Source organism: Saccopteryx bilineata, chromosome 2 (genome assembly GCF_036850765.1).
Source record: "Saccopteryx bilineata isolate mSacBil1 chromosome 2, mSacBil1_pri_phased_curated, whole genome shotgun sequence".
NCBI lineage: Eukaryota > Metazoa > Chordata > Mammalia > Chiroptera > Emballonuridae > Saccopteryx > Saccopteryx bilineata.
This window is the reverse complement of record NC_089491.1, coordinates 234,129,969-234,157,673: the sequence shown is the minus strand read 5'-3', so window position 1 is coordinate 234,157,673 and position 27,705 is coordinate 234,129,969. Positions and strand designations below refer to the sequence as shown.

At 39.3% G+C, this 27,705-nt stretch overlaps 1 protein-coding gene across 6 annotated transcripts in view; it reads right to left on the bottom strand.

The window, feature by feature from the left end:
- Nucleotides 1–27,705, bottom strand: part of CCDC15 (coiled-coil domain containing 15) — a 97,683-nt gene that overhangs the window by 50,175 nt on the left and 19,803 nt on the right. For 3 of the 6 annotated variants that reach the window (XM_066254992.1, XM_066254993.1, XM_066254987.1), the window contains exons 5-9: nucleotides 20,605–20,718; nucleotides 13,774–13,896; nucleotides 12,942–13,517; nucleotides 11,919–12,041; nucleotides 7,953–8,087 (exon numbers count right to left, since the gene is read on the bottom strand). In XM_066254992.1, the coding sequence (XP_066111089.1) occupies nucleotides 7,953–8,087; nucleotides 11,919–12,041; nucleotides 12,942–13,517; nucleotides 13,774–13,896; nucleotides 20,605–20,718 (1,071 nt within the window). The remainder of the gene's footprint in view (nucleotides 1–7,952; nucleotides 8,088–11,918; nucleotides 12,042–12,941; nucleotides 13,518–13,773; nucleotides 13,897–20,604; nucleotides 20,719–27,705) is intronic. The other 3 variants (XM_066254991.1, XM_066254989.1, XM_066254988.1) reach the window with 3 other exon arrangements.

The following is a 27,705-nucleotide window of genomic DNA, read 5'->3' as shown; positions in this document are numbered from 1 at the left end:
AGAATAAAGTAAAAAAAGAATGAAAGGAAGAATTTCAGAAGAAATTAACCAAATAAAAAACAATAACCAAAGAAAAAGATTCAAGTCAAAAACATAAATTAACTAATAACAAATCAAAATGTTCAGAATGAAAGTTCTTCTAAAGTAGTCACTTACATGCTTGGAATAGTATCAAAGATATAATACCAGCTCCCTTAATGTGTCAAATATATAAACATTTTCAATTTACACAACTCTCTTGAGAAGAAGAGTCTGAAAATATCATAAACAATTGACAGACATGGCAGCATGGAAACTGAGCTAATTTCTCACGTATTATTAAGAAAGTCTTATGATATAATTTGGTATACCTACTTGGACATCATATGGGTCAAATTATGATCTCTAACTTTTAGAAATAAAAGCTTAAAATTATTTATATCTTTTTAGCTTAAAATTTATCTTTCAGGAAAGTTTGAAGATACAAGAATCAACTGTATTTCTATATACCTACAATGAACAATCTGAAAATGAAAAAAATCCACTTACAATTCCACCAAGAAATAGTTAGAAATATTTTTTTTAAATTTATTCACTTTAGAGACAGAGAGGAAGGAAGAGAGAAAGAGAGAGAGAGAGAGAGAGAGAGAACAGAGCATCTATCTGTTCCTGTATGTGCCCTGACTAGGTGTCAAACCTGCAAGCTTTGATTATTGGGATGATGTGCTAACCAACTGGACTATCCAACCAAAGCGAGGAATAAATTTTGAACAAATAAAGTGGAAATTTTAAACTCTGAAACTTAAAAAAACATTGTTGAGAGAAATTAAAGAAGATCTAAATAAACAGAAAGGTATCTCATGTTCATGTCTCAGAAGACTTACTATTGTTAAGATGGTAGTATTCCCAAACTGATCAACAGATTTAATGCAGTCACTATCAAAATTTCATTTAGTTGAGGTCCTGGCAGGGTGGTTCAGTGGATGAGGCGTCCCTCCAGGTGTGCCAAGGTCGTAGGTTTGACCCTCAGTCCACGTACGCACAAGAAGCAATCAATGAGTACACAACTAAGTGGAACAACCAGTTGATGCTTCTCTCTCTTTCTTTCTCCTTTCCTCCTATCCTCCCCAAACTCAAATCAATGGATTTTTTTTTTATTTCAATTGAATTCTTTGTATAAATTAACAAAATAATTCTTAATTTTCTATAAAAATGCAAGGGACTCAGAATAGCTGAGATGATCTTGAAATAGAAGACAAAGTTGGAGGATTCATTCTTTCCAATTTCAAAACTTATTACAAAACAAATTAATCAAGACAATGTGTTTCTTTGAATATATGTACCCTGATTTATTGATGTTACCCCATTAAAATTAATAAAAATTAAAAAAAAAGACAGTGTGGTACCAGCATAAAGATGGACAGATATATAGATCAACAAAATAGAAATGATAGTTCAGAAATAAACTCTTGTATTTACACTCAAATGATTTTTGACAAGAGTACCAAGAAAATTCAATGGGTAAGAATAATCTTCTCAACAAATAGTGATAGTATAACTGGATACCCACATGAAAAGAATAAAGTTGTATCCCTACCTAATCCCATATACAAAAATTAACTCAGAGGGAATCACAGCTCTAAATGTAAGAGACATAAAATTCTTACAGTAACACATAAAATCTTTATGACCTTGGATTAGGCGATGGTTTCTTAGACATGACACTAAAATCAAAATACACAAACACACATACACACAGACACCGAAAATTGATAAACTGGTCTTCATCAAAATTAAAAACTGTTCTTATACTACATAGGACTAATAAAAAACCTGTATGTAGAATAAATTAAGAACTCACATAACTCGATAAATAATCAAAAGACAAAATAACCCAACTACAAATCGGGCAGAGAATCTAACAGTTTTCCAAAGAAGGTATACAAATGGCTAATAAGCACATGAAAAAATGCTCATCATTAGCCATCAAAAAAATGTAATCAAAACCACAATGAAATACATCCTCATACCCACTAACATAGCTATAATTAGAAAGACAGGTGCTGGTGAAGATGTAGGGAACTAGACCCTCACATACTGCTAGTGGGAATGAACAATAGCACAGCCACTCTGGGAACCAGTGTGGCACTTCCTCAAAAAGTTAAGCACAAAGTGGCATATGTCCCAGAGTTCCACTCCTATGTATACACCCAAGAGAAATAAAAACATATCATCAACAAAAAACTTGTACACAAACGTTCACAGCAGCATTACACAACTAGCCAAGAAATGGAAACAACCCAAATGTGCACCACCTGATAAATGGATAAATAAAATGTGCTAAATGGATACTAGCCAATGGACACGAATGAAGTACTGCTACATGCTACAAGGTCAATGAAATTTGAAAACATGATGAGCAATAAAATAAATGAATCACAAAAGGCCGGATATTGCACAATTTATATGAAATGCCCAAAAAAGGTCCACCACAGGTTAGAGGCAGAAAGTAAATTAGTGGTTGCCTAGGGCTGGGGGTGGGAGTGAGGGGAAAAGGGCTGCTAATAGTACAAGACTTTTTGGGGTGATAAAAATGTTCTGAAATTGGTTGTGGTAATATTTGCATAACCTTTTGAATTTATCTAAAACACTGACTTGTACACTTTAAATGGGTGAATTTAGGGTATGTAAACTACAGTTAATCTTCCTTTTCACATATTACTTATTTATGAATTAATCTATTTGCTAAAATTTACTTGCAATACCAAAATCAATACAGTGTGTTTGTGGTCATTTACAGATACACAGTGAGCTGCGAAAATTTTAAATTGCCAAATGTGCACATTATCATCTGAGGTTTCAGCCTTTATACTGTAAACAAGCATCCTTTTCAAGATACAGTTAGTGCCAAGATTTTTGCTTTATGTTGGTGATTTTGCTGTTTAAAATTGCCCACAAGCACAATGCTACAGAACTATCTAGTATTCCTAAGCATAAAAAGACTATAATGTGCCTGACCAGACGGTGGCGCAGTGGATAGAGCGTCGGACTAAGATGTGGAGGACCCAGGTTCGAGACCCCGAGGTCGCCAGCTTAAGTGCGGGCTCATCTGGTTTGAGCAAAGCTCACCAGCTTGGACCCAAGGTTGCCGGCTTGAGCAAGGGGTTACTCAGTCTGCTGAAGGCCCAGGGTCAAGGCACATATGAGAAAGCAATCAATGAACAACTAAGGTGTTGCAACGAAAAACTGATGATTGATGCTTCTCATCTCTCTCCGTTCCTGTCTGTCTGTCCCTATCTATCCCTCTCTCTGACTCTCTCTGTCTCTGTTAAAAAAAAAAAAAAAGACTGCAATGTGCCTTATAAAGAATATATGTGTATTAGACAAGCTTCATGCAGGTATAAGCTATAAGCCCTGAATTCAATGTTAATGAGTCAATACTTTACAGAGAGAGCAAAAATAGGTTTACAATTGCTTGTATGGAAAGTAATACAATAATCAATAAATAATAATACAAGAATAAACTCTGTGTTTAGCATACTCACAGCAGAAAACCTACTGCTGCCCCACCCAGTATATTAAATAAGGGGCCTTATTTTGCCTCTGCAACTTGTTTCCTGAGTCTGCACATTCCAGCTGGCTCACTTCTTCTGCCGCTGTGACTTTTTTTTTTTTTTTTTTTTTTGAGAGAGAGAGAGAGAGAGACAGGAACACTGCGCTGCTCCTATATGTGCCCTGACCAGGGAATTGAACCAGCAACCTCCACACTCTAGGACAACCACACTCTAGGACAACACTCCAATCAACCGAACCACCTGGCCAGAGCGATAAAGGGTCTATAAGCAGAAATTCACACAAAACAAGATAATATATTATTGAGCAGCTGACAAAAATGTGATCAGAGGCTCACAGGAACCTAACCCTGTATCTCCCCTAGGAGCGATGACTTGGTGTCTGAGGCAACGTTGTAGAACACAGCTACTGTGAATAATAAACCTCGACTGGCCTGACCTATGGTGGTACAGTTGATACCAGTTCAAAATTCCTGGCGTGCCGGGCCAAGGCACATACGGGAAACGACAAACACAAGTTGATACTTCCCACCACCTCTTTTGTTTTCTCTGTGTGTCTCTCTCTTCTCTCTAAAATCAATTAAAAAAGACAACTATATAACTCAATAAAGCTAATATTATTTTTAGATTTTATTGATTTTAGAGAGAGGAGACAGAGAGAGAGAGAGAGTCCGGGGTTTCGAACAGCGACCTCAGCATTCCAGATCACTTTATCCTGCGCCACCACAGGTCAGGAAATAAGGCGATTGTTTTTAAAGTTATTTGTTTGTTATAGACAAAACTGGAAAATCTGGAATTTTTGTGGGGTTTTATTCTTTGTGTTTATTTTTGCTACAATAAAAATAAAATTGTTTTCTGCTTTCAAAACAGTAAGAAAAACTGGATAGCTAGCACTGGTGAAGGAGTAAGCCCACTATTGGCCTCTCTCCCTCTCACTGATTATAACTAAAAATGTGGCCCATGAGATCTGGAGAGTGTCAGGGGTGGGTAGCCTGAAGAAGAGTGAGGTAGAAAAGTAGACCTTCTAATTCTGTATATAAACTGGTAAATACACCAGAATCACCCTGAGCTGAATGTGCACGGGGGCGGGGGGACCTAGAAAAGGACAACAAACTAACACTGGAGCCACAGTTCACAGAAGGTAAGAAACTACTGAGAGTCTGGACCTAACCAGGTTGATGCAAACAAACAAAAAAGATGCAATATTCTTTAGAGGATTTTAACAGAAACCAGAGTCTTACAATATAACATTCAAAATCAGACTCAGAAGAAAAGGTGGCAAGAGAATCCGAAATATGGGTCCAAAGAGAGATAACTTGTCCTCTGAGATAGTAGGACTAGAAGAATGGCAAAAAGTAAATGGCTGAGGCTGTGATTGCGTGATGGCTTCTATTTCCTTTATGAAAGCCAGAGTACAGGGAAACAGCAAGAACTTTAACAGGTGTTTAAGGCTTAGAATTATCAGTGTGGGCTATGGAAGGAGCGGGCAAGAAAAATGCTAAGCAACACTGGGAGACCCAGCTGGAATTGTAAACACTAGTATAAATGTGGTTCGAATCTATATGAATATAAAGTGTTTTCTTCCATAAGGCTCAGTTATTTGGGAACCTAAAGCGAGAAAGGACTGATTGAGGTTTGAGAATTTTCAGGGCTACTATGGCAGAAGAAGAGGTTGTGACTACAAAGCCGCACCCTCCACTGGAAAGCTGGGGTTAGGCACGCCTCTTCTGTGCTCAGTTAATGCCCTACGCATCCTCTACAAACCTTGTTTCCCTGAAAATAAGACATCCTTGGAAAATAAGACCTAGTGCAATTTTTTTCAAGGTTAGAAATATAAGGACTCTCCTGAAAATAAGACCTAGCGCATCTGTAGGAGCAAAAACTAATATAAAACAGTCTTATTTTCGGGGAAACAGGGTAGATTGTTGTACATGGAAATAGAGTCACAAGAAATTCTTTTTTTTTTTTTTTTTGGTATTTTTCTGAAGCTGGAAACGGGGAGGCAGTCAGACAGACTCCCACATGCGCCCGACTGGGATCCACCCGGCATGCCCACCAGGGGGCGATGTTCTGCTCCTCCGGAGCGTCGCTCTGTTGCAACCAGAGCCACTCTAGCACCTGAGGCAGAGGCCATGGAGCCATCCCCAGCGCCTGGGCCATCTTTGCTCCAATGGAGCCTTGGCTGCGGGAGGGGAAGAGAGAGACAGAGAGGAAGGATAGGGGGAAGGGTGGAGAAGCAGATGAGCACTTCTCCTGTGTGCCCTGGCTGGGAATCAAACCCGGGACTTCTGCACGCCAGGCCGACACTCTACCACTGAGCCAACCGGCCAGGGCCCACAAGAAATTGTTGATGGAATTCAGAGTTTGGCTGGTTATGCTGATGTTTGTGATGACATGACTACAGTATATTAATAAATGTTGATTTTTTTGTTCAACAATAAATGTGAAATCTTGTTCATGGAAAAATAAGACATCTCCTAAAAATAAGACCTAGCACATCTTTAGGAGCAAAAACTAATATAAGACACTGTCTTATTTTCAGGGAAACATGGTAGTTATATTGCTTCATAACCATCTGTGTTATGTCTCAATCTCTCTTCTTTAGAAATGTGAGTGCTGTGTCTTGTTCAGATCTCTGTCTCTGATACTTAGTTCCTAAATAATGGCTAACACCTACAGGTGCTCAATAAATGTTTGACTAATTCATTCAAAACACATTTAACAACAGACTATTAGGTATCAACACTGTGCTAAAGGCTGCCCATACACTGGTAAACAAAGTACATGTGGTGGCACCCCCCTAGTGAAGCTTACAGACAGTGAAAAACATGTAAACAAGTAAATAATTACAAATGGTACAAAGTGTTTTGTGTACTGAGAAGGAAATAGAATTGAGAAATTTTTTAAAAAAACAGACAAGAGGAGACCTATTTTTTATAATCTATTCAGGGCAGTCTTTTCTAAGGAGGTGACATTTTAGCTGAAACTTGAAGGATAAAAAAGCACCAGCTTTGTGAAGATGAAAGGGAAGAATATCCAGGTAGAGGAAAACTAAACTTACCCAGGTAAGAAAGAACCTGGGCATAGATCAAGATATATAAATGATGAAATAGAATAAAACATGACAGTATACATACCCTTAGGCCAACCTTATAGACCCAAACAAAAAATCACAAAAGAGCGGCAGTTTTGTTCTAAAAACCTCAGCCCAAATCTTTTTTCTTTTTTTTCTTTTCTTTTTTTTTTTTAACAGAGACAGAGAGAGAGAGTCAGATAGGGACAGACAGACAGGGACAAAGAGAGATGAGAAGCATCAATCATCAGTTTTTCATTGCAACACCTTAGTTGTTCATTGATTGCTTTCTCATATGTGCCTTGACCAGGGGCCTTCAGCAGACCAAGTAATAACCCCTTGTTCTAGCCAGAGACCTTGGGTCCAAGCTGGTGAGCTTTGCTCAAACCAGATGAGCCTGCGCTCAAGCTGGCGACCTTGGGGTCTCAAACCTGGGTCCTCCGCATCCCAGTTCAATGCTCTATCCACTGCGCCACCACCTGGTCAGGTCCAAATCTTACTTTCTGCCTTTATGCCTCCTTTTCTTCCTGCTCTCTTAAATGGGCCAGAGGAAGTTTCTCTTTATCTCTTTCATATACAGGGGTGAGCATAAGTAGGTTTACAGTTGTGAGTACATGAAACACAGAGCTTATTCTTGTATTGTTATTTATTTATTGTATTATTTTCCATATGAACAACTGTAAACTTCTTTTTGTCCCACCTGTATCTTAATACTGGTTGCCTGTAGCTATTTTTAAAATAACAACATAAAGCCACAGATAGAAATTATTCAGACAGTGGTAAAGTTCTAATGCGAATGAACTCGACTTCACTTAAGCCATGGAAAAATCTTTAGGCTAGGGTATTTTAATATTCTCTTGAAAAACTACTGACCTTAAAACAATACACCAAAATTTAGGCAATATAACATAACCCTAACAAGCACCAGCCCAAACTCTGAATAGTTCATTTCTTAGTGATCCTGCCTTATGCTCTACCGGCTTACTGATGGAGAGTAGTAGTCCTGGTCATTGGGTAGAAGATCTTCCTAGCCCCTCCCCCTCAGAAACCACTCATTTCTTCTCCTCTCACACCATCAAAGACAATGGCCACTAGAAATATATTTTATAAAGAACATACATATAAAATATAACTTTTCCAACAGAGAACAAGTGTTCCTGACAATACCCTAGGTTTCATTGACAGCTCTAGAGTAATCTTAGGTCAGGACAGATTTTACACACTATGAAATAAAATAAGAGTCTGCTTTTTGTTTAGCGTTACCACTCCCAGTAAATGCCTATAATCCTGCTTAAGTTCTACTGCTCATACTCTATGGTCTACTCTACCTGTCTTCCGCTGGAAGCCTCTCTTTGGTACTTGATACTGGTGGAAGATACCGGACGATACTGATGGCCATCCAGAAGTAAATCTTGCCGTCGTTCAGCTATCACAACAGGTGGCTGCTGCCTGAAGTATGAGCTCTAAAAGATACAAAAGCACTCATCAAACTGCATGAGCAGTGGCACAATGGTAATGGAATACCATAGGCTGCAATGATAGTCCTGCAGTAATCTAAGTAGGTCAGACTTGTCTGTTACTACATAGAAGTAGACATTATACTTCTTGCCACTATTATAGATCTTAACAGTATCCACAAAGCAATCATAAGCTTCTTCATCTATAAAACAAGGAAAATAATAGAATCTATATATTTCCAAGGGTTATTGCGAGAATAAAATGAGATAACAGACACAAAGTTCTAGAACAATCTTAGTTATGGTAAGTGCTTAAGGATATAAACTGTTAGTCATAATTATACATTAATATTATTGATATTATTAATGAGATAACACTATCATCATCATCATCATCATCATCACCACCACTATTGTTAGTAGCATACCTCTGGCAAATCCAGATCAAACTCCAATGTACTTTCTGTTGCTTACTTTTCTTTTTCTTTTCATTTCTTTTTTTTTTTTTTAGCAAGAGAGGACAGACAGAGACAGACAGACTAGAAGGGGGAGAGAGGAGAAGCATCAACTCATAGTTGCAGCACCTTAGTTGTTCACTGATTGCTTTCTCATGTGTGTTGACTGGGGAGCTCCAGCCGATCCAGTGATCCCTTGCTCAAGCCAGTGACCTTGGGCTCAAGCCAGCGATCTTTGGGATCGTATCTATAATCCCATGCTCAAGCCAGCAACCCCACGCACAAGCTGGTGATTCCACATTCAACCCGGACGAGCTCACGCTCAAGGCAGCAACCTCAAGGTTTTGAACCTGGATCCTCAGCATCCCAGGCTGACTGACGCTCCATCCACTGTGCCACCACCTGGTCAGGCTCTGTTGCTTACTCTTTACTACACTCTGCCCTACCTGTTCTCCAGCAGAGCCTGGACCCTGGATTCCATGTAAAACTTATTCATGGCACTCCAGAAATAACTCCCTTCTACATGTCCTAACTACCATACTATGTGAGGCCTGCTCAAAATTCCTGTGCTAAAAGACAACATAAACATTAAACATCAATTTTCCAAACAGGAGCATCATGCCAGGGCAACAGTAAAAGTTTCAATGAAAAGGCATGAAATAGTTTTAATAGGTCAGAATGGTGTAGTAAATCACAGAACAAGAGAATATTATATCTTTGTCCAATATTATTAACCTTAAAACTAAACCCTTAAAGCAGTTACTACCTTGCCCTGTCAATATTGAGCCAAAAACCTAAGTAATTTACTCTTTGCTGCCTTCTCCTCACTATAGCATGCTCTATTTAATCTCTGGGAGAGGCTAGGTCTTGAACACTGGGTGAAATATGCCAAAGGCACTCCAGAAGCAATCCTTCTTTCAAACTTCCATTTCACAAAAGATGAGGGTTGCTCAATACTCTTGTTTTAAAGAAACAACAAAATACAAAATTAATTGTCTAAGCAGAAATGATGGAGGGGATAAATGGTGATGGACAGAGACTCGACTTGGGGTGGTGAACTCACAATACAGTGTACACCTGAAACCTGTTCACTTTTGTTAACCCATGTCACCCCAATACATTCTATAAAAAAAGGAAAAAATAGTGACAATAATGTAGACTTCAGTGACAACCCCAGAATAATAATACTAGGTAGAATAATTTAACAGTTAGGGATGTACATGTATATGTTTAATGTAAAATTTCCAAACACATATCAAAGTAGGGAAAATAAAAGTATAATGAATCCTAAAATACCCATCACCAGCTTCAACAATTACCAATATTTAATGTTTCATCTATCTTTTCTCTCACTTTTTTCCTGGAGTATTTTAAGCAAACTCCAGATTACTGTCACTTCATTTCCTGCATAGGGAAACTCTTTATTCAACAACACATCTGAAAGGAGATAAGGCAACAGGCAATATTTTTATGATGTTCTATCATTTTCCCAAAGGAAAGCCAGTAGACAAGCTGGTGTCATTTCCACAAGTACTCCTACTTGGTGTCCCCAATAATTCCATGCATAAATACAGGAGGTGGTAAAGTTTGGGACATTTGGAGGCAGCAAACAACTTGTTTTATCCTTCATCATAACTGGTTTGCAAACTGGATGCCTGGGTTTGGGGTAGTGCTTCAGTTGACCAGGAGCAGAAGCCCTTCAGTATTTATAAAACAATGTATTTATATAAGGCCAAATAAATATGCTAAAGAACTTGAGTTTTAAAAAACAATTTACTAAGCTTGTCGAAAGCAAAAACTTAAAGTTAAAAACCTGGTTTTACATAGTAAACTGATTTAAAATATCTGATGTAAAACCCACAACAGGAGAATTCAGGGATGTGAGATCTCTGAATGGGGAATATAAGATATATCACATGGATTATTATTATTATTTTACCATTTGTACTTACATAATGAAAACCAATTCATTTGATATATCAAATTATTATTTTGTAAGTTGCTGAATAAGCCATTACAGTTTTTATTATGAATTTTCCCCCAATAAAACAGGTGTTTTAATCTTGAAAAAAAATATATAAAAAAAAATAATTTACTGTTAACCAATCAATATTATATAAAACCTGTCTCTTGTTTAACTCAAATGACAGAGGTATGCTTTCTAACCTGTCTTTAGAATGGGCTCATTCTGAAATTACTGAAAAGATTATATTCTTAGCCTAACTCTAGAAGCCTTAATTCTATGTATTTTACAAACAAGCTAGTTTGACAAGTTACAACCCAAATCTTAAGTAATTTCATGTTATTCTCGTGGAAAGTGACAGTTCAGCCCACTACATGCTGCTCTATCTGATCTCCAGGGAAGACTTGGTCTTAAGAGTCAACAGTCAACATGACAACACTCCAGAGGCCATGCAGCTCTCACTCTCTCATCTCTCATAAAAGATGATGACTGCTTTGCCTTGGCCAGTTGGCTCAGTGGTAGAGTGTCAGCCTGGCGTGCAGGAGTCCCGAGTTCGATTCCCAGCCAGGGCACACAGGAGAAGCACCCATTTGCTTCTCCACCCCTCCCCCTCTCCTTCCTCTGTCTCTCTCTTCCCCTTCCGCAGCCAAGGCTCCACTGGAGCAAAGTTGGCCTGGGCGCTGAGGATGGCTCCGTGGCCTCTGCCTCAGGCACTAGAATGGCCCTGGTTGCAACAGATCAACGCCCCAGGTGGGCAGAGCATTACCCCCTGGTGGGCATGCCAGGTGGATCCCGGTCAGGTGCATGCGGGAGTTTGTCTGACTACCTCTCCGTTTCCAACTTCAGAAAGGTACCAAAAAAAAAAAAAAAAAGATGATCACTGCTTTAAAAACATGTTCTAAAGAACAACAAAAACAGAGAAGTAATCAGGAAACATGCTAATCATAATAATATTGTAGGCTTCAGTGAGAACTCCAGGAAAATGGTACCAGATTAAGATATTCTGATACATTTTGATTTGAACAAGATGTCACACTTTTAGGTCAACTCTGTAGACCTTTTTAATCCCAAACCATGTACAGAATAAACGAACAAACTCCTCAAATTTTAAGTAATTTAGGATCTGCTACTTTTTCCTACATTATTCATGTAGGGGCAATTACCACAAAGTAATTCCATGGGCTTCAGCAAAAGTTGTAATGTCATCCTATTAAATTAAAATAGTAGTCTAACTAATTCTACATTAAGAATATGAACGTGATTTATCAGCCTTCTGAATGACAGAACTGATTTGACTGATACAGTTCACGAGATCAGGGACTTTCGCACCTTACTCTACATTTCACATAACCAGTTGTTGAGAACATCTAAAATCCAGTCATTTTATTTCTTGTTTATCTCTTTCTTATTCTGCTTTACCTGATCTCTGACGATGGCCTGGTCCTGGAGTTGAGGAGTCAGAGACGGATAACCTGCCAGAGCAAAGTCACCTCTCTCTTTCTCACTCATCATATCAGAATATGGCTCCTTAAAGCATAGTTTCTAAAAGAAAAAAATACAAACTGCAAATTGTCTAGTACGAGTAATGTGATAGAATATTGAGAACCCTACAGTAATTTTTTAAAGTCAGAATAATGTGAAATACTACGGGATAAAACTGAACAACATACTTTTTGTCAGTTCTAAAGTCCAGCTGAGAACAAGCTTTGCAAACTCAACTAAACAACTCAGTTCTTTCTGGGCTTTCTTCTCCTGTTCTCCTTCACCCCTGATGGAGGCCTGATCTTAATGCCTATGGGGAAGATCCTGATGGACATTCAAAGGAAAGACCTCTCTTTTCCTTCCCTATTAAAATTGATGCTGACAGCTTTAAATTGCTTTCTAAAAAAGAACAAACACAAAATATCAATTGTTCAGTTAACAAAGATGGGTTAACAAATAATACTTTAGGCTGTAGTGAAAATTCTGGAGTTATCTGAGGTCATAGTATAACTGGACATCTTATGGAATCAAACAAAACACTATACTCTATTCCACATAAGCCCAGCCACATCCTCAAGTAATTGACTTCTTGTTGATCTCTTTCCTTTCCCTTTTGGTCTGATTTCTGGTAGAGGGCTGGCCTTGGAACCTGAGTAAAAAGATATTGTTGGACACTTGCAAGCCACTCCTTTATCTATTTTTCAGCTGTCAAAGCAGACAGCTGCCAGAAATAGTTTTCCTAATAAAGAAGATTTTTTAAAAAAGTAAATTGTTCAGATAGGGGTAATATGCTACTGATATTACTTTAAGACTTAACAAAAACTCTTTTATCAACCAGGAAATTATTTTTTCCAACTATGAATCTCCAAATCAGCTGTAATGTAGTCCCTGCAAATCCCACTCCAAACCTTAAGCAGCTTATTTTTTCTTGCTATATATCTCTTTTCCACTCTATTTTACCTGATATCTGGGTAGAAAATCCTGGTCCTGACATTTGGGCAGAGTATTCTGTTCTTTGGAGAAAACACACTGATCTTTGGTGAGAACACACAGGTCTCTGGGTAGAAAATGCTGGTCTTGAAATTTGAGTAGAATATGCTGGTCTTTGGGGAGAACATGCTGGTCTTTGCATAGAAAATTTTGGTCCTGACGTGTAGGTAGAATATTCTGGTGTTTGGGTAGCAAAGCCTGATTTGGGAATTGAAAATCCTGGACTTCCAACATATTTCCATCTTCTAGTTCAGTACTCTGGGCTTCCAGCATAACACCCTGATTTTTTGTCTCAACAACCTGGGCTTTGGGTTCAACAGCTTGGCCTTCCAGCTCAAAAGCCTGGGTATGTGGCTCAATATTCTGAGCTGCTAGTTCAATGCTCTGGACTCCTGTCAAATCACCTTGAGTTTCCAGAAGATCACCCTGGGCTTCTGGAAGGTAATCCTGAGTTTCTGGCAGAATATTCTGAACACCCTGAAGATGTAACTTCTGTAGCTCCTCCTCTTCCATCACAGCAAATAATGGGTTTTTGAACTGTACTTTCTAAAAGTGAACATAAACATCAAATATAGAATGCCAGGCAGCAGCAACAATCTAGGTCTTCCATGAGAGTCCTAAAATAATCTTAAAAGGATATGGTAATCAAATAAATTATTAAAATAAAATGTGAAATTACAGTCTCCGCTCAAGTTAACCTAGATCTACAATCCCAAACCAGTAGTACACAGTCCTGGCATCCCTAGTCTAAGTCATAATTAGTTTTATTTCTAGTACACTATCTCTTTTTACTCTGCTTTACCCGAACTCTACTGAAAGGTTTGTCATTCTCTTCAGAAAGGAGATCCTGTTGGTCCCAACAAATCAAATTTTCTCTCTCTTTCTTGTCTATCATGATAGATGAAGATTCCTCCGAGTCAGGTTCCTAAAAAATACAAACAATACTTTTTTCAATCCCCCAAACAATAAAAAGACCCCAAATGTATTTATTACAGGTAAAAACAATGTGATAGCAATTAAATCCTAGGCTTCAGCACATTACTAATATAATTTTAGCAGGACAGTAGAGTCAAATATAAAACCAGAACTTTACAAAAAAAGTACAAGAAAGTACACTGAAAACTATAAAACATTGTTGAAATAAATTTAAAAAGATCAAAATAAATAGAAAGACCCCATCTTCATGACTCTCAGAAGACAATAATGCAAAGGCAATAAACTCATACATTTACAATCAGCTAATTCTCCTTTTTAAAAAAAGATTTTAATTTTTCATTTTAGAGAGAAGAGAGAGAGAAGGGGGGGGGGAAGGAACAGGAATCATCAACTCCCATATGTGCCTTGACCAGGCAAGCTCAGGGTTTCAAACCAGCAACCTCAGCATTCCGGTCGACACTTTATCCACTGCGCCACCACAGGTCAGGAATACAGTCAATTAATTTTCAAGAAGAGAGTCAAGAAATTTAAGTGGAGAAAGAATAATCTTTTCAACAAGTGGTGTTGGGACAAGTACTACAGATCCACATGCAAAAGAATAAAGTTAGAATAATTCCTCACACCACAATGAAATATAGACCTAAAACTATAAAATTATTAGAACCTACAGGAGGAAATCTTCATGATCTCAGATTAAGGAATGGCTTATTTGATACACCAAAAGCACAAGCAACAAAAGAAAAAATAGATAAATTGAGGGCCCCAGATGGGCAGAGCATCACCCCTAGTGGGCTTGCCGGGTGGATCCCCATTGGGGTGTCAGGGTGCATGTGGGGGTCTGTCTCTGCTTTCCCTCCTCTCACTAAATAAAAAAAAATTTTTAAATGATGCTCAAGATCATTAGTCATTAGAAAAATACATATCAAAAGTACAGTGTGATACCTTTCTTTCACACTCATTAGGATGGCTATAATTAAAAAAATGGACAATAACACTGTAGGTGTGTTAGCAGCTGGTTACAAAGTATCATCCATTATGCCAAGGTTTCAAGTTTGATCCTCAATCAGTGAACATACAAGAATCAACCAATGATTGCATAAAAAAGTGGAACAACAACTTGATGTTTCTCTCTCATTCTCTCACTCCCTTCCCCTCTTAAAGTCAACTTTAAAAAACAAAAGTAAAAAGATGGACAATAACAAGTATTTGAGAGGATGTGAAGAAACTGAAAGCCTTATGTATTGCTGATGGGAAACAGCTTGGCAGTTCCTCAAAATAATAAACATGATGTTATGACAAGATCCAGAAATTCTATTGCTAGAGAAATGAATGTACATACAAGTATACACAACTGCTCATAGCACAATTATTCATAAAAGCCAAAAAGTAGAAACAACCCTAATGTCCATCAACCAATGAACAGCTATACCAAATGTGATAACGCCATACAATGGAATACTACTCAGGAATAAAAAGGAAATATTTATATATGCTATAACATGAATGAACTTTGAAAATACTATGCAAGGTAAAAGAAGCCAATATTATGATTCCATTTATATGAAATACTGTAGTAAGCAAATCTATAAACAAAGATTAGTGGGTGCTTAGGAAGGGAACTGAGAGTGACAGATAATGAGTACAGGGTTTTTTTTAGGGGTGAAGAGTATGTTCTCAGTTAGATTGTGGTGACAGTGCACAACCCTATGAATATACTAAAAACCAATGAATTATACTTTTTATTTTATTTTTTTGTATTTTTCCAAAGTTAGAAGCGGGGAGGCAGCCAGACAGACTCCACATGCACCCAACCAGGATTCACCCGGCATGGTCACCAGGGGGCGATGCTCTGCCCATCTGGGGCATTGCTTTGTTGCAGCTGGAGCCATTCTAGCACCTGAGGCAAAGGCCATGGAACTGTCCTCAGCGCCCAGGGCCGACTTTTGCTCTTTGGAGCCTTGGCTGTGGTAGAGGAAGAGAGAAACAGAGAGAGAAAGCAGAGGGAGAAGGGTGGAGAAACAGATGGGCGCTTTTCCTGTGTGCCCTGGCTGGGAATCAAACCCAGGACTTCCACATGCTGGGCCGACGCTCTACCGCTGAGCTAGCTGGCCAGGGGCGAATTACACATTTTAAATGGTGAACTGTTCGGTATGTGAATAATATCTCAATAGAACTGTTAACAAACAATACTAGAAGTGATAAGCTTAACCCTTAACCCCATCCTTCAATGCTCTGGATAGTTTTAACAAGCCATTATTTTTTTTCCCTCTACTCTTTACACTACCCCACCTGATTTTCCATAAATTTCTGGTAGTATGCAGTATCTAAAAGACCTTAATAAAGGTAATTCTTAGAGGGTAATTCTCATTTAGTTCCTATATTTATCCTGATGGATTCTGATTTCCTACGAAGTGCTTTCCAGAAAAAAAAAAATCAATACAAATATAAATGGTCTAAAGAAAGCAATACAGTCTAGAGAAAAAACTGATGAGAATAAGTTGAGCTTTTGTGAAAGATCTGAAGTGATCTTAGCAGGTTATGGTAGTCTAATATATAATAAAGGAAATGTACAAACAAGCCATTCACACATCAAACAAATGGAGTGAAACATGCTGGTAGGAGAAACACTAAACTTATAAATGACAATTTGCTCCTATACTAGCCAGGAACAATTTTGAAAGGCTTATGACTTTTGTCTTGGTGACCTGACAGTGGGCAAACAAGTATATCTTCTATTTATATCTCCAAATCTGGCACAACAATAACAACCAGACAGATTCTAATGTCAGTAAAAGTAAGTCTAACAAGGAAATGAAATCAGAGTTCAAATAGGTTATAAATTGTTTGCCTTTCTGACTGGAAGTTTCCCACTTCAGACAACTGAGGAGGCAGAAAACTTCAAGGAAAAGACTACATACTTGAGATATAAATGATAAAAAAAAAAAACTTCATTAATTTCTCAATCATTCTCAATTAAATGGAGATTTGTTTCTAAAATTAAACCTGAAAAATATACATGCATTCTTTGGAGTCAAAATGATTCTTTAAAATCATCATTGTTATAATAATGTATTACACTTAAATGGCACATTTGATGCATAAAACTGGTTTATTCAAGGATGTTATCTCAGATTTAATCTTTCTTCCTTTTATTGGATAATTATTTCAGTCAGACCTGTGAACAGTACTCCATGGAAAAACAATTGAGCTGTTTGAAACATGTTCCTTCCACAAATATAAAATATCAGTCTCTAAGATCTGATAACATTTTTTTTTCTGGTTTATTAGAATGTGTCCAATCACCTCATTCTTATGGTACCCTGAGTCAGTAGTATAGCCAAATCCGGGTTAGGTAGGAAAACTGTCAAGATATCAAGCCACTGAAAAGAATTTAGATACAAAAGAAATTCCACCTTCTGTCAAAATAAGGCAATGCTAGAAAAGGGTAACCATTCTGAAAGCACCCAAGATAAAATGCCATATATGGACACATACTCATGCCACGCCCACTTTGTACTTTTATAGTTAACTACAAACTTCTCAATTAGCACTGGAGAAGGAGACATTATAGTTTAGTACTCTACCAACTAGAAACAGAAGAGAAATGTTTTTGACTGCTATGTTGAGATACTTACTGAGAAAGAACTAAATAAGACCGAGTTAATGATGGCAAAAAAAATAGAGTAAAACAGCCTAGTGGTCCATTTTTTTAGATGCTGCTTATCAAAACTTGAAATTAATCCTCAAATAAAGTAAACACAGTAAAGTACATAAGTTTAGCATCCAAATGTGTGAACACTGAAATAAGTAGGAACCAAAACAATGTTATTTTACAAATATAGCCTTAAATATTCTTTGAAGTCTGGCTCTACATTTGGGTTCCAATTGTTTACTTTTACCTTATCTTTTGAATCAACACAATATTTCTTTTTTTAATGGTATTTTTTCCTAATTAGAAAGCAAAATATACACTATAAAAATTATTTTAGGCCCTGGCCGGTTGGCTCAGTGGTGGAGCGTCAGCCTGGCGTGCAGGAGTCCCGGGTTCGATTCCCGGCCTGGGCACACAGGAGAAGCACCCATCTGCTTCTCCACCCCTCCCCCTCTCCTTCCTCTCTGTCTCTCTCTTCCCCTCCCGCAGCCAAGGCTCCATTGGAGCAAAGTTGGCCCAGGCGCTGAGGATGGCTCCATGGCCTCTGCCTCAGGTGCTAGGATGGCTCTGGATGCAACAGAGCGACGCCCCAGAGGGGGCAGAGCATCGCCCCCTGGTGGGCATGCTGGGTGGATCCCGGTCGGGCGCATGCAGGAGTCTGTCTGACTGCCTCCCCATTTCCAGCTTTGGAAAAATGCAAAAAAAAAAAAAAAAATTATTTTATTTATTTTTATTGATTTATTTTAGAGACAGGAGAGAGAAAGAAAGGTGGAGAAGGAGTGGGAAGCATCAACTCATAGTAGTTGCTTCTCACGTGTGAGGTCTGGGGTTTTGAATCAGGTACCTCAGCATTGCAGGTTGACACTTTACCCAATGCACCACCACAGGTCAGGCTGCTACAGAAAAATTTTAAAGTAAAGAAAACCAAGGGAAGAAAATAAAAATCACCTGTTATAATACTACCCAGAAATAAACCAGTATTAAGAGTTCTTGGTCAACTTCTTTCTAGGCTTTTGTCTATTCACATAACATTCTTTCCCCATCTTTTTATGTATTTTGGTTTTTTTTTATAGCACTTATCATTATATAGTATATAACAGATACCTATTTGCTTGTTTATTTTTATATGCCTCCCTAGTACCACAGAAGCTCCTTAAAGGATCTTTGTCCATCTTTTCATCACTGTAAATCCTGCTCCTAAAACAATGCCTTGGCAACTGTAGGTTTTCCATAAATATTTGTTGAATTAATTTTTTAAATTGAGATTATATTCCCCTGACTAGGGGTGGAGCAGTGGATAGAGCATCAACCCAGAAAACTGAGGGCCCCAGTTCAAAACCCTAAATTCACCAGCTTGAGCACCGGGTTGCTGGGTTGAGTACAGTATCATCAACATGATCCCAAGTTCACTGACTTGAGCAAGGAGTCACTGGCTCTGCTTGAGCCCTCAGGTCAAGGCATGTATGAGAAGTAATCAATGGACAACTAAAGTGAAGCAACTACAAGTTGATGCTTCTTTCTCTCTTCCCTCCATCTCTCTCCCTTCCTGTCTCTCTCTCAAAGCAAAAAAAAAAATAATAAGTTGAGATTATATCGTATATAATTTTGTATCCTTTTTTCACTGAACTTTATAACACAATTCATTTGTCTCCAGATGTTCTTTGAAAGCATATTTCTTCTTTTTTTTTTTTTTTACAGAGATAGAGTCAGAGAGAGGGATAGACAAGGACAGACAGACAGAAACAGAGAGATGAGAAGCATCAATCATTAGTTTTTCATTGTGCATTGCGACACCTTAGTTGTTCATTGATTGCTTTCTTATATGTGCCTTGACCGCGGGCCTTCAGCAGACCGAGTAACCGCTCGAGCCAGCGACCTTGGGTCCAAGCTGGTGAGCTTTTTGCTCAAACAAGATGAGCCTGTGCTCAAGCTGGCAACCTCGGGGTCTCGAACCTGGGTCCTCTGCATCCCAGTCCGATGCTCTATCCACTGCGCCACCACCTGGTCAGGCAAAAGCATATTTCTTAGAATGACTACATATAGCTATATCACATAATATATATATATATATATTTTCTTTCTTTTTGAGAAGAGAGAGGCAGGGAGGGAGAGACAGGAACATCTAGCTGCTCCTATATGTGCACTGACCGAAGAATCGAACCCACAACCTCTGCACAGGACGACATTCCAACTAACTGAGCTATCCAGCCAGGGTTTTATTTATTGATTGATTTTAAGAGAGAAAGAGAGAGGAAGAGAGAGGAAGGGAGAGAGGGGAGGGAAAAAGGAAGCATTCATTTGTTGTTCTATTCAGTTGTGCATTCATTGGTTACTTCCTGTGTGTGCTCTGACTGAGGATCAAACCTAAAACCTTGTTGTTTCAGGATGATGCTTTTAACCGACTGAGCTCACTGTCCAGGACCTATCATAAATATTTTTAAAGTTTTAATTACTGATTGATTTCAGAGAGAGAGAGATAAACATCTATTTTTTTTTTTTTTTTTGAGAGAAAGAGAGAGAGAAAGAGGAAGAGGAAAAAAACATTAAGCTGTTACTTCACTTTAATTTCGCATTGATTGCTTCCTCTATGTGCCTTGAGCGGGGGCTGGACCAGCGACCTTGGCCTCAAGCTGAGCCAGCTACCTCTTATTCAAGCCAGGGAACTTGGGCTTCAAGCCAGCAACCTCTGGGCTCAAGTTGGTGACCTTGAGGTTGTGTCCATGATCCCACACTTAAGCCAGTGACCCTGCACTCAAACTGGCGAGTCCGCACTCAAGCCAGGAAGCCCGCACTCAAGCCAGCAACCAGGATTCAAGGTCACCAGGATTCAAACTGGTGACCTCAGCATTCCAGGTTCAAGCTCTATCTACACCATGACCAGTCAGGCTACATATATCATAATTTTTTAAGCATTCTCTACTATTGGATATTTAAGGTTATTTCAAATTATATTATAGTTCTTGATAATGTTCAGATGAGGTAAATAAATCTTTATCTGTATTTCTACCTCTATTTTTAAAAATAATTTATTAAAAATTAATTTACCTCTTGGGTGAGAAAACTTTTTCTTATATCATCCAGAGACACTGATGCCTTTTCGTGACTCACAGTTTTAAAGGATGCCAGCCGGTGACGTGCCAGTTTCATGGTTTGACTAAGCTGTCAGGGAAAGGGGGGGGAAAGCAAACAAAAACAGGATAGTCTTAATACCAAATTCACTAAAGTGTTCCAACAGAAAAATAGGCCCCTATTATTAAAAAATGCCAGACCTAAAACAAGAGGATTACTTGCAAAGGAGTCTGTGATCTGCTGACAGTGCTTCTACATTATTTTTATTATTCTAAGAGACTGTACTGTATTTCTTTTTCTTTTCTTTTTTTTTTAATTAAGTGAGAGGCAGGGAGGCAGATCTACAGACTCCCGTAAGCACCCAGACAGAATTCCACCCAGCAAGCCCACTAGGGGGCGATGCTCTGCCCATCGAGGGCTGCTGCTCGCTGCTCTGAATGGAGCTATTTCAGTGCCTGAGGTGAGATCATGGAGTCATCCTCAGTGCCCAGAGCTAATGTGCTCGAACCATGGCTGTGGGAAGGGAAGAGAGAGAGAGAGAAGGGGGGAGTGGAAAAGCAGATGGTTGCTTCTCCTGTGTGCCCTGACTGGGAATCGAACCTGGGATTTCCACACATGAGGCTGATGCTCTACCACCGAGCCATCCCGCCAAGGCTGTTTTTTAATAATTTGTTTTATACTATGTACACATGAATATCAGAACCTAAATGTTTTAATTAATAGTTAGAAATTATTAAATAGACATATTCCTTACCTTCTATTCATCTTCTCAATGAGGAATTATTTCTTCAACTGGTCCTTGCATGCCTAATTACCTTTTACCACTCCTTGCAAGATGTCTGTATTCCTAGTCCTACTAAAAGCCTTTCTTCCTATTTACAGGAACCCCTTTTTCACTTCCACATTTGAAAACTGTAGACCCTAGCTGGTTGGCTCAGTGGCAGAACATCGGCCTGGTGTGTGGATGTCCCAGTTTTGATTCCTGGGCACACAGGAGAGGTGACCATATGGTTATCAATCCCTTCTCCTCCTCCCCCTCTCTCTTTCTTCCCCTCCTGCAGCAACAGCTAGATTGGTTCAAGCACAGCAGCCCCAGGTGCTGAGGACAGCTCCATGGAGCCTATGACTCAGGCACTAAAAAAATAGCTCCCTTGTGAGCATGGTCCCAGATGGGGTTGCAAGGTGGTTTCTGGTCAGGGAGCATGCGGGAGTCTACCTCTCTAACTTCCCCCCTCTCACTTGGAAAAGTAAAAAACAAAACAAAAACTGTAGCTAAAGTCTTTTCTCAAATCTCCCTTCTTCTAGGAAGTCTTTTCTTAACTGAGAACACAAACTCAAACAACCTCAACAGTACCAATGCATATTGATATTAAACTTTGCGTTCACTCCTAATCTATACCTAACAATTCCAGTAAGCACCTATTTTAATTTCTTTTTTCAGAAAAGCACAGTCTACTTTGTATTTCACAAGTCTGTAGAGAATGCTCTTTTAAGGAAATACAAAACTCAACAAAGTCCCTTATTTTTTAGGCTGAGTGCTATATCATATGGAAAAAAGGTACGGTTGTCCCTCGCCATATCGTGGTTCACTTTTCACGGACTCACTGTATCGTGGATTTTTAAATTGTATATATCTAATTTTGTATCGCAGATTTTTCGCTATATCATGGAATTTTGCAATATATAGGTATTTTTATAAATTTATCATTTTAATTATTTTTATGGTAAAATAAGCAAAGTGTGGGAAAGGTTAGTAACAGTGTGGAAAACGTTTATGAAAGTGTGGAGAGGGTTTATAAAGCCTTAAAATATATATAAATAAGCAAGGGGTTACTCGGTCTGCTGAAGGCCCATGGTCAAGGCACATATGAGAGAGCAATCAATGAACAACTAAGGTGTCGTAACAAAAAACAAACAAACAAAATATATATATAGTAAAATAATTATAAAGTTGCTACTTCACTGATTTTCGCCTATTGTGGGGGATTCTGGAACCTAACCCCCGTGACATACGAGGGACCACTATGTCCCTGAACCACTCAGTGAAATTATAGCAAAGCAGGGACCAATTCCAACCCAAACAGTGAAAGTTTGATGAGATTAATTCTCCCTTGAAGGGAAATCATGACTGTGATTTACAGATACAAAAAATAAATAAATACTTTGTGATTTTTACTAATAGTGAGCAAGGGATAAAAAATACTCTCTTACTACCAGCCCAATTTCCTTACAGCATATCACCTCTATTTTGTCCTTGTTTCCATAAGGTCTATACCTCCAGCCAGAGAAATCAGCTTAAAACATCATCCTTAATTCTCCTAAGATGAAGATTTCTACATTTGGTTAGCACACAGTGGCTAAAGGGGTCATGACAGAGTTACTTACAATGCAAAAAGAGATATATGTTCAGTTGAGATTATGAAAAAATTCTAAACCATGAACATGCCTGTTTTTACTCTTTGCCAAGTATGATGCATGTTATTGTGCTGCATAATGTAACAGATTTAAATTAGGGTACATAATTTTCATTTCCCATTAACCTAAACCATAAATTAGAGTCACAGGTTGATTTCAGTCTCTTAAGCAGGAATTTCAACTGGTCCAGAAGTTGGAATGTACATTATATTCATTCTGTTTCTCTGTCATTACCAAAACCCTTCATCAAACCTCAACCCAAAGGCCCTTCTGATCACCTGCTATGAGGGCTGAACAATGGCTACCCAAAGAAAACTGGTCCTAATCCCTGAAGCCTTTAAATGTGTCTTTATATGGAAAAGGGGTCTTTGCTGATGTGATTAAGTTAAAGATATCAAGATGAGGAAATAATACTAGATTATTCAGATGGGCCCTATATGTCATCACAAATATCCTTATAAAAGGTAGAGAATTTTTTTTTTTTTTTCCTGAAGCTGGAAACAGGGAGAGACAGCCAGACAGATTCCCGCATGCGCCCAACCGGGATCCACCCCGCACGCCCACCATGGGGCGATGCTCTGCCCACCAGGAGGCGATGCTCTGCCCATTCTGGGCGTCGCCATGTTGCCACCAGAGCCACTCTAGCGCCTGAGGCAGAGGCCACAGAGCCATCCCCAGCGCCCGGGCCATCTTTGCTCCAATGGAGCCTTGGCTGCGGGAGGGGAAGAGAGAGACAGAGAGGAAAGCGCAGCGGAGGGGTGGAGAAGCAAATGGGCGCTTCTCCTGTGTGCCCTGACCAGGAATCGAACCCGGGTCCTCCGCACGCTAGGCCGACGCTCTACCGCTGAGCCAACCGGCCAGGGCGAAGTAGAGAAATTTTTGACAAACGGAAGAGGAGAGGGTGATGTGAATGAAGACAGAGGCAGAGATTGGTATGATATGGCCTCAAACAAAGGAATACCAACAGATATCAAAAGCTGTTCGAGTCAAGGAACAAATTTCTCCCTAGATTCCATGGAAGAAGCAGAACCATGCTGACATCTTTATTTTGGCTCAATGAAACTGATTTGGACTTCTGGCCTCCAGAATTGTGAGAAAATAAATTTCTGTCATTTGAAGCCACTTAGTGTGAGATAATTTGTTACAGCAGTCACTGAAAATTAATACAAGGACCACAGTTAACATTAATAATAAGACTGGCATTGAATCTTTATCCAAGACTTAAAAATTCCCTGATGAAAATGAGTTATTCATAATTATATAGAAAACTCAGTAAATATAACTATCAATAAGCAAAAGAATTTCTGACTGATAAAATAAAAATGTACTATATAAATAAATTTTGAGGCCCTGGCCAGTTGGCACAGTGGTAGAGCATTGGCCCAGCGTGTGGAAGTCTCAGGTTTGATTCCCAGTCAGGACACAGAGGAAAAGCAACCATCTTCTCTTTCTCTCTCTCTCTCTCTTTCTTTCTTCTCTTTCTCTTTCTCTTTCTCTTTCTCTTTCTTTCTTTCTTTCTTTCTTTCTTTCTTTCCTTTCTTTCTTTCTTTCTTTCTTTCTTTCTTTCCTTTCTTTCCTTCTTTCTTTCTCTCTCTCTCTCTCTCTCTCTCTCTCTCCCCTCCCCCCCTCTTCCCCTCCTATAGCCATGCCTAGATTGGTTTGAGCAAGTTAGCCCCAGGCACTAGGATGGCTCCATGGCCTTGCCCCAGGTGCTGAAATAGCTCAGTTACTAAAGCAACAGAAAACCAGCCCCAGATGGGCAGAGCATCGCCCTGTAGGGGGCTTGCCAGGTGGATCCCAGTCAGGCACAAGCAGGAAGTCTGTCTTCTCTGCTTCCCCGTCTCTCACTTAATTAATTTTGAGGCTTAAATCTAAAGCAAACAATGATCATATAGTAAGACAAAATTTAAAACTTCAAGTATGGCCTGACCAGGCAGTGGTGCAGTGGATAGAGCATTGGACTGGGATGCAGAGGATCCAGGATCGAGACCCCGAGGTCGCCACCTTGAGCGCAGGCTTATCTGGTTTAAGCAAAGCTCACCAGCTTGGACCCAAGGTTGCTGGCTCGAGCAAGGGGTCACTAGGTCTGCTGTAGCCCCACGGTCAAGGCACATATGAGAAAGCAATCAATGAACAACTAAGTCGTCGCAACGAAAAACTGATAATTGATGCTTCTCATCTCTCTGCGTTCCTGTCTGTCCCTATCTATCCCTCTGTCTGACTCTCTCTCTGTCTCTGAAAAAAAAAACAAAAAAAACTTCAAGTATGTAGGGTGCAATTTGACAAATACATAGATTACGTATCTATGGTATTGTTCCCCATTCACGGATCATATTTTCTTCAATTCTCTTTAATTTGTTCATGTAATATTTTTAGACAATTAAAAAAATAAAAGAATTTATAAAATTCTTAAAAATTCTTACATAAAAAAAGAATTTATATGTAACTATATAAATGAATCAGTGTAGTGATACTATGTAGGTCATGAGAAAAAAGGTATAGATAATCCTTACATTTATAGAATTTCACTTACTCTACTGCTATGTAGGCCTAATGTCAATTTAAAATTTATGTTAATGCCATCAAAATCTACCCGAAATTATACCCCAAGTATGATGCAGTTTATTTGCAAATGATAGCAGACTGATTTTTTAAATGTATTCAAATTTCAATGGCCACAAAAATACCATAGAATTAAAACTTCAACCGCTATGAGTCCCTAATTATAGCCCATGAACCTTAATGCAATACATCAATTGCACTAGCTTTCTTTTACCATTAAGTAGGCATACCAAGCTATAGGCTAGCTAGTAATCTAATACAGAAAGGCAGGCCAGGCCAAAAAAGGTTCCTTATCTTACTAAATGAACTAGGAAGTAGTCAGAGATAGGACCTAAACTTTAAAGGTCCTAAGCTGTAAAAACAAGGCTAAAGAAACCTCCAGCATGGCAAAAATTTGAAGCTGTGATGATGTTAATACCAGTTAATAGTGGGAAAATCAGTAAATAAGAGAAGCATGTATGAAGAGACAGGGGGACGAATTTTCCCCGTTTGCTGGGAACTCTACCAGGTTTAGCACTGAAACCCCTGGGAAACCCCTCAATCTCAGGCAAATTTGGAAGGCTGGTCACCCTAAGAGAACAAGTGAAGCAATCTGATTAACGATCAAACAGTAGTGTGAAAGTCAAAGATCTCATGCTGTTGGGATCATTGCAGCTACCTAAGATCCAGAAAAACTCCCTGTCCACAGACTACTTAGGAGAGTGAAGACTCGTGTGAGTTTGTGACACTGTCTTTATTACCCAATGCATATCCTTAAAATAAATGTACACTTAAATGCCTCACTGAAACACTGCTTTTTTTTCAATGATAGATGACACAATCCCTAGCAGGTTATTTCACATCTCTTAAACCTTTACTTAACTACCAAAATTAATTGTTATTTCCCAGTTTGAAAAAGCTGGAAATTTTGCATTATAAAGAGAATAAATGAGATGACGTTAGAGTAATGGGGGCCTAAGAGATAACCCTTCATCTCTCCCCTTAAAATTTCAACAATTTGAACAGCTATAACTCAGTGAAGGAATCCCAGCTGGGCTCACAGTCTTGCCTAAAAGATCTGCACACCCAATGAACTACAGGTGGGGAGGGTTGAGAAGGGGGGCAGAAGATAAGACATACTCATGGTCAGCTCTGGAGAGGAGAGAGGCCCTGACTGTCTGGGTTTTTTTTCTCTCTCTGTCTCCAGAGATAGAAAGAAGCCCAGAGTGACTGGGTCTTCCGCTGTGAGGAGTGGAGAGATTGGGGGAAATCTGGTGTGTTCCTGAACCAAAGCAGCAGAGCATGGGGTCACCATCAGTGTTGCCAGCATTGGCCACAGCCCATAGTACAACAGAGATACAAAAATACGAAGTGCAGCCCCTCAGCCTCCCAGAAACTGCCTCCCTCCCTTTACAGGTATGGAGAGTGGCAGAGACATACCACACTGGTGAAAAAACAGAGGTGCTCTGTGTTTGATCCCCTGTTCTGTTGAGATGCAGGGAGGAGCACGCAGAAGCCGAAATCACCATTGCCAATGCCACAAAGCCCTCCCAAGTCCCACCCATCATCATGACTGTAGCCCTGCCTCCACTTTCGTGATAGTAGCTTCTCAGCAGAGTTCAGGGATTTTACAGAACTAAAACCTGTAATACAGTACCACCTACAAGAAAAAGAGAAAAACCTTTTGGATGTATTTTCTCCTAACTTTTTGTTTTTCTTTAGTTTTTTGTTGTTGTTGTTGTTGTTTTTTGTATTTTTCTGAAGTTGGAAACAGGGAGGCAGTCAGACAAACTCCCGCATGCGCCCGACCAGGATCCACCCAGCATGCCCACCAGGGGGTGACGTTCCGCCCATCCGGGGCGTTGCTCTGTTGCAACCAGAGCCATTCTAGCACCTGAGGCAGAGGCCATGGAGCCATCCTCAGTGCCCAGGCCAACTTTGCTCCAGTGGAGCCTTGGCTGCGGGAGGGGAAGAGAGAGACAGAGAGGAAGGAGAGGGGGAGGGGTGGAGAAGCAGATGGATGCTTCTCCTGTGTGCCCTGGCCAGGAATCAAATCTGGGACTCCTGCACGCCAGGCCAACGCTCTACCACTGAGCCAACCGGCCAGGGCCTCTTTAGTTC